This window comes from Onychostruthus taczanowskii, unplaced genomic scaffold, assembly GCF_017590055.1.
Source record: "Onychostruthus taczanowskii isolate IOZ18803 unplaced genomic scaffold, ASM1759005v1 scaffold23, whole genome shotgun sequence".
Lineage (NCBI taxonomy): Eukaryota > Metazoa > Chordata > Aves > Passeriformes > Passeridae > Onychostruthus > Onychostruthus taczanowskii.
The window spans coordinates 6,828,518-6,841,009 of record NW_024499573.1 but is presented as its reverse complement, the minus strand read 5'-3'; the positions used below and the strand labels follow the sequence as shown (position 1 = coordinate 6,841,009).

Genomic DNA, 12,492 nt, shown 5'->3' with positions numbered 1-12,492 from the left:
ATCCAAAAAAACCCAAACCTATAATTTCCAGGAAATTTACTAAGAACATTAGACAGGTGCATCATTTGATATTCATGTCTATGCTTAATTAAAATACTACAGGAAAAGATTAGTTTCACTCTGTGAATTTGAGGATTCTAAAGGACATCCTTTTCCTCTATAAAGAGATCACTTATCAGAGAAAACAACATAAATTATTCTTAATACTACCTATTGTCGGTACAATGTCAATCCTATGAAGTCAGTGTATTCCAATGTATATTTACATTGCCATCAAATGTCAGGGCTAATTTTTAGCAGTAGCTGGGAGGGGGCATGCCTAGGACAGAGAGATTATTCCATACCACCTGAGGTCATTGCCAGGTGAAGGGGAAAGGTACTCTCACTTCTGAGGAGAAAGGGTTCCTTCTGGTCAGGAAAACATGCCAGGGGAACTGTCAGGTTTTGTTTGTTCTCATAGAGTCCACAGTGACCATTTTTGCACATGAATCACTCTCTTCTGCACACTTTTATTACCATTGTTGCTGTTACTGTTAATTTCTTATCTCATTTCTCTTTCCAGTACATTGTTCTTCTCTCAATCCATAATGTTTTGTGCCTCCAGCAGGAGATGGGGTGGAGGGGGAACAGCGTTTGGGGTTTTTTTAGTGAGAGTACAAAACTGGAGAATACCATTTCTAAACCATGATGAGTAAGGCATTCTACATTTGTAGAAAGGATTAAGGTAAAGATCTCCAGTTACACAGGCAGCACAACCAGAACTGAACAGCTTTTAGACAAAGAATCCATGAAGATACATTTACTGTAAAAAAAAGGTGAAAAGCAATATATTCCTTGAACAAAAACATATTTATAAAACAATGAGCTATAGAAGGCAACAAATCTCTCCAGGTGAAAAGGATTGTAGAAATAGCACTTACACTGAAGAATGGAGAACTAGAGGAACATCTCGGGTCATAAAGCCCAATATCCTCCCAAAAATAACCACATAACATTTTTCATACTATGCTTTTCTTTTCTTTATATCTGCTTTTATACTCAAGGTAAGTATTTCAGGTCTTCTTTGCCCCTGCAGCTTCTTATAAACACATACACATTGTTCACCTTTAAACCTTTTCTTACCTAAGTCAGTAGTAGATGAAGGTGTTTCAAATGTTTTAACCACACTATAAAAGTTTGCATAGTGAAAATGTGTTCAATATTGTTTCATATGGAAGAGGCTTAAAAAAGAGAAAAAAGGAATGGTAAAGCTGATAACCTTTGGTACACACTGAAATTCACACAGGTTCCAATTTCTGAGGGAAGACTATTTTTAGAGTATCCAAGTGTGTGACAATACTGTCAAAGAAATTGGAGAATTTACATTAAGACAAAAAAATAGCAAAAAAATACTTGCGATTAAAACTGTTTGCAAAGATGTCTTCAGAAAATCCCAGTAATTTATGCCAACTACATCCCTTGAATTGTACAAATCCTCTGCTGCATTAATTCAGTACCTTGACCTACAGTCTTAATCAATCTGTATCACAAGCCCATTTTTCTGTGTTTTTCTTCCCTATAGAACTACTGAACCAGTTACTTGGCATTCAACATTTTAATATTAAATGTGGGCCTTGAAAATAGGAAGAGCAATATCCTAAAGATGCTGTAATGATGGACTGGATTAATGTGATAACATGTATGTTAAAATCTTAGCAAGTTGTCTATCTGCCAACAAAGTCAAGCACTTTTGCAGCACAATTTACATCAAACCCTAATCTCTATCATGTATCTTAAAAAGGTCACATGAACTGCAGTGTGAAAATGTTTATGCTTTCACTGACTTTAAAATGACATGATGGCAAATATCGATAACTACACTGCAGAAATCTAAAGTAAGGAAAGACCTGTCCTGTTCAAATTAAACCAAAATTATTTGTCAGCTGTGTCCTTTAATCTATAAGGATCTGACTTTCAGAACATTTATATTTGGGTTTGGTGGCTTTGTTTGTTTCTTTGTTTGTTTCCCGGCTGGAGCTGATAACTTAAAATGAAAATATCTGTGAAAGTTCTTTAACATCATATCTTAGAAGAATCATTATTCCAGATATTATGCTCTACAAGCACATGTTAGGTCAAATGCTTTAGAGTAGGTAATTTCATCAAAACTATTACCTTTCAGTAACATTTGGTGATATGAAATTTTAAAGCCTCTTATTTTTATTTTAGATATTGATATGGTTTTTCTGAGCACATATATGCACAAAACCATATATACTCTCACCTTAGAATGAATGTTCAATAGAGCATTACTGACAGTAGATACTTAGAAATCTCTGTAAAACCCTTCTGATATTCTCCAATTAAATTATTTTGAATAATAATTCAGGTTATAATATTAGTTCAACTGAGGAAAGAATTTTCTATTTTTTATGATTCAAGCTGATACACAGAACTACATTGGAATTTTTTCAGTATACAAAATAAATAATAGAAACAGCCACATTTTTTTTAGGTTGCACACAAGAAAATTGTCTACCCAAGGTCTAATTAAATAGAAGGTTCATTTTGGTTCAAAATTAGAGAAACTAGTGAACCCTTTCAGTAACTCAAGGGAACGGTATCAGTAACAGGTATACTCTCAATATCTGTTACACTTGTATTTGTTTAAAGCAAGAGAACAAAAGTCATAGAATGGTTTGGGTTGGAAGGGACCCTTTAGGATTATCTAGTTCCAACCCCCACTACCATGGGCAGGGGCACCTTCCAGTAGACCAAGTTGCTCAAAGCCCCAGTCAGCCTGATCTTGAACACTTCTAGGGACTGGGCATCCACAGCTTCTCTGGGCAACCTGTGCCAGTGCCTCACCACCCTCGCAGTAAAAGACTTCTAATGTCCCATGTGAATCTCTCAGTTTAAACTATTGCTCTTTGTCGCATCGCTATCACCACCCTCTCAGTAAAAGACTTCTAATGTCCCATGTGAATCTCTGTTTAAACTATTGCTCTTTGTTGCATCGTTACAGGCTCTGGTAAAACATCTCTCTCCATCTTTCTCACAAGGCTCCTTGATATACTGCAAGGTTGTAAGTAAGGAATTCCCTAAGCCTTCTTTTCTCCAGGCTGAATAACTCCAACTCTCTCTACTGGTCTTCATAGGCTTCAGCCCCCTGATCACTTCTGTGGGCTTCCTCTGGGTCTGCCAGAAGCCACTGCTCCCACAGCATTTCAACATTTCTGCATTCAGCTGAATCATTTAATGAACAGTGCAACAGCTTACCTTAAACCCACTTCTGTCATCTGGCTAAGATGTTCTGGCAAACTTTGCACTGGTCTAGTTCAATGGAAAAGTTAAATATCCACTAAAAGGAATATTGACAGCTGAAAGTATGAAGAGTGATAGAGGTATTCAGGGTTAAAGGTATCTCTATTTGTCAGTGTTTCATCTCTTAGAACACATTTGTCAAGATCAGCATTATAAGATGATCAGAAAAAAAAAGAGTTCCAAAAACGAAGGTCAAAGCCACCATAAATTATACTAGGATTAGCAAGAACTCAGAAAGAATTCCCGTTTACTTTTTGTTAGACTTCTTTTCATATGTAGCAATTTTTTCTTGTCCATATGTAGTGATTTCTCATTTCTGTAAGAATTAACGACCTTCTCTCAGATGATGCATAACAGAATCATCAGGTTCTAAAGCTATGCTTAAATAAAGTTGGTCAGTACAACTCTCCCCTACAAAACAGGGCTTAACGCAACCAATTGCAATCTGAAATATTTCTGATCTCTTAGGCATTCTGTTCTGGGCTTTTACTCTGGGCTGTTTCTGGTACAGAAAATACAAACAGGACATATCTGTTAACTATGTTCTGGAATTAACCTCCACACAAAACAAAAACACACAATGTCCCACTACTAGACCTTCCAAACACCAGAATGAACAATAGGGTCATAGCATAAATTGCTATTGTCAGTTGCAGGCAAAGGCAGACGGATGCTTTATTATGTAAGGTATGTGATCCTAAAAACATCATAAGGTCCGGCCCTGTTAGAACACTCCTGTTGGAAGAGCAGGATATAACAATGGAGGAGGATTCTTGAAGCCAAGGGTCAGATAAAGGCGTGGGTTAACTCGGGCTGCAAGAGAATGAGGCAGCCTAAGTGTGGGACCTTTGATTTGGCCATTTAGTGATAGGATAAGGGGCAATGTTGCAAAGCATTAATAGCTTCAAATTGAAAGAGGGGAGGTTTAGATTAGATATTAGGATGAACCTCTTTAATGTGAGGGTGTTGAGGAACAGGTTGCTCAGAAAAATTCTCATCCCAGGAACTGCTCAATGTTAGGTTAAATGGGGCTCTGAGCAATCTGGTCTAGAGGAAGGTGGCCCTGACCATGGCAGTGGATTTGGAACTAGGTGACCATTAAAGGTCCCTTCCACCACATAATAAGACAGAAATATACAAAATAAATAAACATATATAAACAAACTAAAAAAAGATCAGAACTATAAATAAGTCACACCAACCTACAGCCTTGAAGGACACTGTAAAGAAAAATTTAAGCTAGAGGTCTCTCTATGTATAGTTTATGTTTAATCCAACAACAAGATACAATTTAAATAAATAACACTTTCTTCTAGAGAAGCAACTTCCTTATTGCTGTACTGCTCCACAGGCAACGAAGAGAAGTGTTAGGACATGCAAAAGCACAGATGATATTCAGTAACTGGATGCTACTCAGGAGAAAACCAGCGGGGTTGTTGCTCAGAGACCCTTTTAAAAGATAGTCATACTCCTCACTCCAGTTAGATGATTTCCTCTTATCTGAGAGCAATCAAGTGTTTGAAGAAGCAGTCCATTCAGAGATCAAAATAATACACAGGACACGCAGTTTGGAAGAGATCCAAAGATCACATAAATGCAAAACCCTCTACCATTTTATTCGTTATTCATGAACAGTCCTTTTTTGAAAAACATGCACAAACTCTTTGAAATAAACATCTATACCAAAAATATTGGAAAATATAGTCTAAATACGGTTCATATATTTTCAAATAGTCACCACATAACATTTTCCTATTTGTACGGCTAACATAAAAGCATGAAGAGATGCCTTTCAAAACATCGACAATAAGCAAATTTACCAACCATCTGTCCAAAAACCAGTCTAACTTAGATTTAAACACAGAAAAAAAAAATTAGATTCCCAGCCAGCAGTGGAACAACACACCTGATCAAACATGAGATCAAGCATAGAAACAACCTAGTTTGAATTTAGTAACAAAGAATATGCAGACCAGGAAGACTGTGGCTAATCAAACCTGCCTGGATTTGCCTATGTATCTAACATTTCTATATGAAGCTCAGTATCCAAGTGCATTTTTGAGTTATTGACAACATCCAATGCACACCTCTAATCAACAATATTTGGCATGCCAGATGCTGGACTAGCTATCAATGGTTTTTTTTTTCATGTAATAGCCTTATGGTTAGAGCACTCTCTAAGAAAGTACTAAATGCCATCTTAAAAACTGAGATATTTCATACCATCCCCTTCTAGCAGAGAAGAATGAGTGGGAAAATATCCACTCCTAAGGACTAGGCTCAGTGAAGGACTTTATACTACTTCTTCAGTGGCATGAGTAAAGAAAGACCAGAAGATTAATGGGACCCCGGGCAAAACAAATCTAATCCAGCCCATGTTTACACCCTTAGCTGGAGCAGCAGAGCTCTACTCCATGGCCCCAGTACTGTTTTCATGGTACATGGTAAGAAAAAATAGTACATTACATAAACAGCACAAAAAAAACTGTCAAAGAGGTCTCAGTCTCTGTCCTGTCAATCCTGCTGAAAGACATGGAATACTTCTCTACCACACATTTAATTGAACATATCACTTTTCTTCTAGTTTCCCCTCCCTACCTACTTCCCAATATCCTTTCACATGAGTGGTTATACTTGCAATGGAAGTATGAATAACCAGAATTCAAACATATCTGAGGAATTGTAATGGTGCTCACTTAGCCCTAAAGGGCCAAATTCAAAATTCAAAGCAGTAAGAAGACATTTCTTATGTTGATGCCAAGGACTTCTATAATACATCATCTGGACAGACTACAGCACAACTGCTGAGACAATCTCAGTGTCACTTTGGTACTCCCATTGACAGGTAGTATGTTGTAGAGGCCATCAAGTCCTAAGCACTGGCTTTATCAAAAAAATTGAGCCTGCTTCAAAAGGAACAACTGGGACAGTACATCAAGAAACAGAATTTTAATATTTTACTTTTCCTATTTAATTTCATAAAAGCCTTATTCTTCTCTTCTATATACAAATTAGACTGAATTTACGACAGTTGCTCTCTGTAACATCCTGCGTGCAGAGTTTGGGAAAAATACAAAATAATTCTTGCAGAAAATATAATAAAGTTACAGATCAGGTAAACCAATTTTTTAAAAATCTGTGGTTTTCAGTTTTGAAAACAGAAGGAACCTGGATGACAACAGATCAATAACAGGAGTTGTAGGCTTTCATTCAGAGCTGACTTGTTTGCATCCAACATAAATGGGCAGTGACCTTTTACCATCTAACAGCTGTTCAGTAGCCTATGCATGATGATATGGTAGCCCCTGTTGTAGAAGTGGCCAGATGACAGTCACAGTTAATTGCAATTCCTGCTGGCAGTCTCACATAAGGAAACAATAAGACCTAGTGACCATAGTAGCCCATGTCTTTTAGACAAAAGCAACACCAGAACAGGACAATGAAAACGTATTTCTCAAATGAGCTGTGTCTACCCAATATGTAGCAGGATCTCAATTTAAGGTAGGGTAATATAATATAATTAATATAATACTTTTTCATGGTTTAACCCCATCCAGGAACCAAGCCCCAGGCAGCTGCTCACTCACTCGCCATGAACAAGACTGGGGAATCAGAAAGGTAAAAGCCAGAAAACTCATGGGTTGAAAGATAGTTTAATAGGCAAAGCAAAACAAGAAACAAATTCATCCCTTCCCATGAGCCAGGAGGTGTTCAGCTCTCTCCAGGAAAGCAGGGCTCCATCATGGATAACACTTGGAAGACTAACACCATCACTCCAAACTTCCCTTTCTTCCCCCCATTCCATATACTGAGCATGACATCACACGGTCTGGAACATCCCTTTGGTCAGGAAGAGTCACCTGCCCTGACTGTGTCTCCTCCTAACCTGCCATGTACCTGCAGTTTCCTCACCCGTGTGGCAATAAGGAAAGCAGAAAAGGCCTTGGCTCTGTCCAAGTCCTGCTCAGCAATAGCAAAAACAGCTCTGTATTATGTTATGCAATTACTTTGCATTTTGGACTTTTAGATTCCTTTTTCCTAGTACTATCACCATTTAGTAAGCAGAAATGCTGGGTTTCATACTGCTCTCTTCCACACACTGTACTCATAGCAAGAAGGTCAATTTTCCAAGTACCATTCAGTTTTGGTAGCTCCTTTCAAAAAAACCCATTTACTCGCCCTCACAAGTATTACCTTAACGGAACAGCACAGGGCTCTAATCTTTTACTCCTTACTCTTGGAAAACAGCATAAAAAATGAAAAGTAAAAGCTTGTAACAGCCACAGGTTTGCCAAAAGCTGATTCCTATATTGCTTAAAAAGTTACCATTTACATACAAAAAGCTTTTCAGTATTTATAGCAAAGTCAACTGAATAAATGCACTAAAAAATAGTTCTGGATCAAAACTATGTTATTTATATTTCTGATGTAGCAGGCAGCTGTGATACCACATGAATTTCCTTAATTTGACAAAATTTTCTAGCATGATAAAATACTCCAGTTATAAACAAAAAAAAAAAAAAAAAAACCAAAAAAAAAAAAACAAAAAAAAAAAAAAAACCAAAAAAAAAAAAAACCACAAACAAAAAAAAACCCAACAAATCTAATAATTTCACCCTTACAACAGTAAAAAACACAATGTACACAATGTGAGGTATTCATTGTAGGTATGTCTCTCTGGTTTACTACTGTTTATTAAGCAAGTATGCAAGATACATGTCTGGAATCAAAAAATGTCACAACTCTTTTAATTCTGAGTTGCCATGAAGGTGGCCACCCTCTATCAGTAGAGCCTTCTGAGATTGTTTTTGCATTTAATGATGTTTCTGCTTAGTAAAATAAGTCCTTGATGTTCACACCAAGGACCATAAACATTCTATTTCTACTACTTTGGTTTTGCCTTCCCTTGTTGAGAGCCTATCAAATCAGACCATCTTCCTTCAGACAGAGAATATTACATTATATTTATCACTATAGCAACTAACCTAATTGATTTGATGCAGGTTTCTCTTCCACCATAGGATGGAGCCATTATCCCTAAGTATAATCTAAACATTTAAGAAAGAAAAAATTATCAGTTTATCATTTTACCACATCAATAGGAATATAACTGGGCTTCAGATACTAAAGTATAAACGAAAGTCTAATGGGTTGTACATGTACATCCAGAACATTCTTTATAAATATGCTTATCTGTCAAGTGGAACTTAGAGTATGGTGTTTACTGGTTGCTCCCAGTAATAGGGATGACTATTGTACAATAATTACACTTCCAGAAACAAAGATTCACAAAGTAATTAGGAGAAGGAGAAGCAATGTTCAAACAACTGATTCAGAAATAAGCTTTGTCAGACTAACATTAAAAATGGAAATAGGCAAGATACATCAAAAATTGTATTTACAGTGCTATTAAGAAAGGAAAAATGGAAAAGTTCTTTTCAGATTTTGTTTTGGAGGTTGCAGCGTTTGTTTTCAGTAGAATGATACAATGAAATAATAAAATATTAGGTTCCTGTAATTAGTTTGATAATATATTCACCTTTATTGTTATACTTCTGTATTCCTGACAATAAGGTGTGGGGAAAATAGACACCACCTTACGCAGTCACTTTCCTTTTACTCCTAAGAAATATGTCAATCCTGTTATTTTTAAAGCATTTTTAAAAGTCATCATGCACTCCCCAACACCCAAATTTGCTTTTCTTCAAAAACAGGCACCAGATGAAAAAAAGACTGATTAAACTCTAGCTGATTTTTAAGAGAATCCATAAAATCTGAAGTGCTGCTTTACCTAGAAATAGCTCCACTTTTTTTTAATCTTGATTTTTCACAGAGCAGAAACCATTTTTTTCCAATGTCTCAAATACTACCACTAGAGAAAATGTTCATGATGCTTCATTAACATTTGGAATTGCAATTGTCAAATCAGTGAAGCATTACATAAATGGTGGAGTGTTTTGACACTGCATATTTTAAGCAGCATGGTGCTTTTCAGTGCTATATGAAATGAAGAGTGTACTACATATTCGAGGAACACCATCTACACTGGCTGAAAGAAATAATTAGAAACTGATCTTTAAGCACGCTAGAAAATGCCTTCAAATTATTGGCCAACATTTGCATTTTTCATCAGTAAACAATGAACAATATTTAACAATTCAAATGGATTACTACATTCATTAGGATAAAACATCATCAAACTTCTCATTGCTGAAAATAAATAATTTCTAAAGTGTCATAGTTCATGATTAACTCTTTTTGAGGCCATGCTGATCAAAAATATATGCACAGAAGATCTCATATCTTCTCATAAGAAGCCTGTGATGCTTTGGACACTTCTAACACAAACTTAACAAAATATTTCCTATCACTAATACCACACTGAATTCCCTTTGCACTTGAACTATTCATTCTGTAATGTGCATTCACATGATATAATAAATTATTTTAAAACTCACTATGTTGTTTAGTATATCCTCCACATTATCACATTAATATAGCATTATGTACAAAATTATATTATTAAAAGTGTGGCCTGTGTAATATAATTTTATTAATGAGAAGTGTAATGCAAAATATGCTAACTTACAACAAAAAATTACAAAATATGTTATTCTTTTTTGGCATAATTCACTTTCAGTGTCATCAGTATAAAGGACCCCTGTAATACACAAAACAGAAGTGAATTAAAGGTTCTCCTAACCAATTACAGTATTTGTAATACACAAAACAGAAGTGAATTAAAGGTTCTCCTAACCAATTTGGTTTCCAAAAAAACCCAGAACACATACATAAAAAAATGGTCAGTGTAATACAGTTGGAGGAAATGGAATAGAGGGTTAAGAAATGCAGCAGGTATGCTCCTGCAAACCAGCGTCTATTTCCTATTCATCATAGCCTACACCTATTACAGCTCAACAAGACAAGCCCAGTGCAAAATCCTTTATGCTACAGTTAATGAAAGCAATATGCACCATGGGTAAATTACAGACCCCATTCAGCTCAAGGTGGGAAAATACAGTGCAGATTCATTTTGGCAAAGCTGCGCGGGTCCTTCCTGACCAACTGTGTATTTTTTTTTTATTATTGTGTAAAAAACTGCTTTTTCTATTCTTTTTACATGTTTCCTACTCTGGTGCTATGGAGTAACTTGCATTCCCTAACTTGAAGTGTGGGCATTAACTCCATTTACATTATATAACTGCTTGAAAACAATTCTTGCTGAAATCAAAACAAACAAAAATGACCAAAAACAAACAAAAAAGCAGGAAAAAATAAAGACCTTTAAAAGTATTTGTAGTCCAAGTACTTGATTCTTACAAATACCTTATCTGCAACAGTCTAATTAATGGAAAATCTATTAAGCCTGAAAGAAGCATATAAAAAACTCTACTGATAACCTGAGATGCAGCTGTAAAACTGACAATATGGACTTACTAAACTGCTGAGGCTATGCTAAGGAAGTGACAAGATTTGCTCCTATGGAATTTCAGAGGATCACATACGATCCCAGAGATGTTAAGACATCTGCCACTTGAGGAAGTATGTGCTTCCTAAAAGAATGAACATAGGCAAACCAGCTCCCCTTCATGGAAGGTGGGCAGAGTTAGGAGAGTGTGTATGTGGAGGGAGCAGCCTCAGAGGCATCTGGTAACATCTGACAATAAACAGTGAATATTGGATCAGGGCTACTACCACTACAAAGTTTGTTTCTAAAATCCAAGAGATGTTTGGACTGGAAATGCCACATTTACAACCTAACAACATCTCACTCTCCTGAGAAGCAGCAGTATTAAAGTGTCAGTCTACACGCTTTGCCATAGGGGAGTGGGGGGATATGTGCTGAGGGGCAAGTCTAAGGCACAGTACCTGCGCCTGCCAGCCTCAGAGCTTGGCCTTTGCCTGAAGTGTTACCTCACATGGCAAGGGTGTAGATTTATGCCCAGCAAAAGCACCAGGACAAATATGTACTTACTGCAGTAAGCGATTAGGAGACTAGCCAGGATCATGATAGCCCAGAAAGTTGAGGACATGCTTGGCAAGGCGCTGGCATCTTTCCTACTGCTTCTCCTGGGAGATGGAGCCATTGAAGCCACTTCCCCGGTGGGGGGAAAGTCAGACAGTTTCACCAGCCAGCTCTCCCCTCGACTGATGGCCTTGTTCCACGTGTAATCCTCAAGGAAGGCATCTTCCAACGACTCTGTTATTCATCGTCAGCAACATGGTCCTGTTGCAGGAATCATCTTCCAGCCAGAAAGCCAAGGCGACTCTAATGCAAGCGGGGCTTGGGAACAGCGGCCACAGCCAGCGTCCCTCCTGTCACTGTGGTGGGATGCACTAGCATGGAGGGTTTCACTGCGGCTGGGATGCCTCGCGTGGTACTGAGCTTCGCAGATGTCCCACGAACAAGCCTCCTTTTTTTATTTTTTTCTTTTCTGTTTTTAATTTGCAGAAGTTGTTCCGCTTGCTGTCCTTCCCCGTGCCTCCCCCTCCCCGGGGGCAGTCCCCTCAGGCGGAGCGCGGGCCCCGGCGGTGCGAACGCGGCGCCTCCCCCGCCCGCCCGCGGCTCTACGGCGACCCCCGCTCAGGGCGCCGCCGGCCCCCAGCCCAGGCCAGCATGGCCGCGGGGGCCACCGAGGGGCGAGGGCAGCCCGGCGCCACCGCCACCCGCCCGCCCGCAGGGCAGGGCTCCGCCGGGCAGCTCCGCGCAGAGAGGGCGATCCGCGCCCCGGCCCAGCGCCCTCAGGGCGAGGACAGCCCCGTCCCCCCGCGGCCTGTCCAGCCTGAGCTCCCCTCCCGACCGGTCCTGCGGCTCAACGGGGCGGAGGCGCGGGATGCTGCCGGGACACTTGAGGCGGAGGGTCGGCGGCGGGTCTCCTCCTCTCCGTGCGCCGCCCGCTCCGCTCTCAAGCTCTGCCGCTACAGCAGCGCTGGCCCTTCAAGTAAAGGGAAGCGGGAGGAGGAGGAGGGGGCCGGCGGTCACGCCCACAGGTGCTCAGCGCTCCGAGCAGAGCGGTCGTTCCTCCCGCCGCTCCGCTCGCGTCCCCGCCGGAGCAGCGCGCCAGCCCCGGGGCTCGCATCGCCCCGGCCGCAGTCCGCTCCCCGCTCCCGCTCCCGCTCCCGGGGCGGCGCCCGCCGGGTTTAGGCAGGGAGGAGCCGTGGGGCGACTGTCCGTGTCCCCGCGGAGGC

The 12,492-nt window shown here is 39.5% G+C and overlaps 1 protein-coding gene across 1 annotated transcript in view; it reads right to left on the bottom strand.

The window, feature by feature from the left end:
* Nucleotides 1-11,390, bottom strand: part of TAFA5 (TAFA chemokine like family member 5) — a 328,833-nt gene extending 317,443 nt beyond the window's left edge. The window contains exon 1 of the mRNA XM_041405471.1: nt 11,279-11,390. Coding sequence (XP_041261405.1) covers nt 11,279-11,390 — 112 coding nt within the window. The remainder of the gene's footprint in view (nt 1-11,278) is intronic.
* Between the last annotated feature and the right edge of the window lie 1,102 nt (nt 11,391-12,492).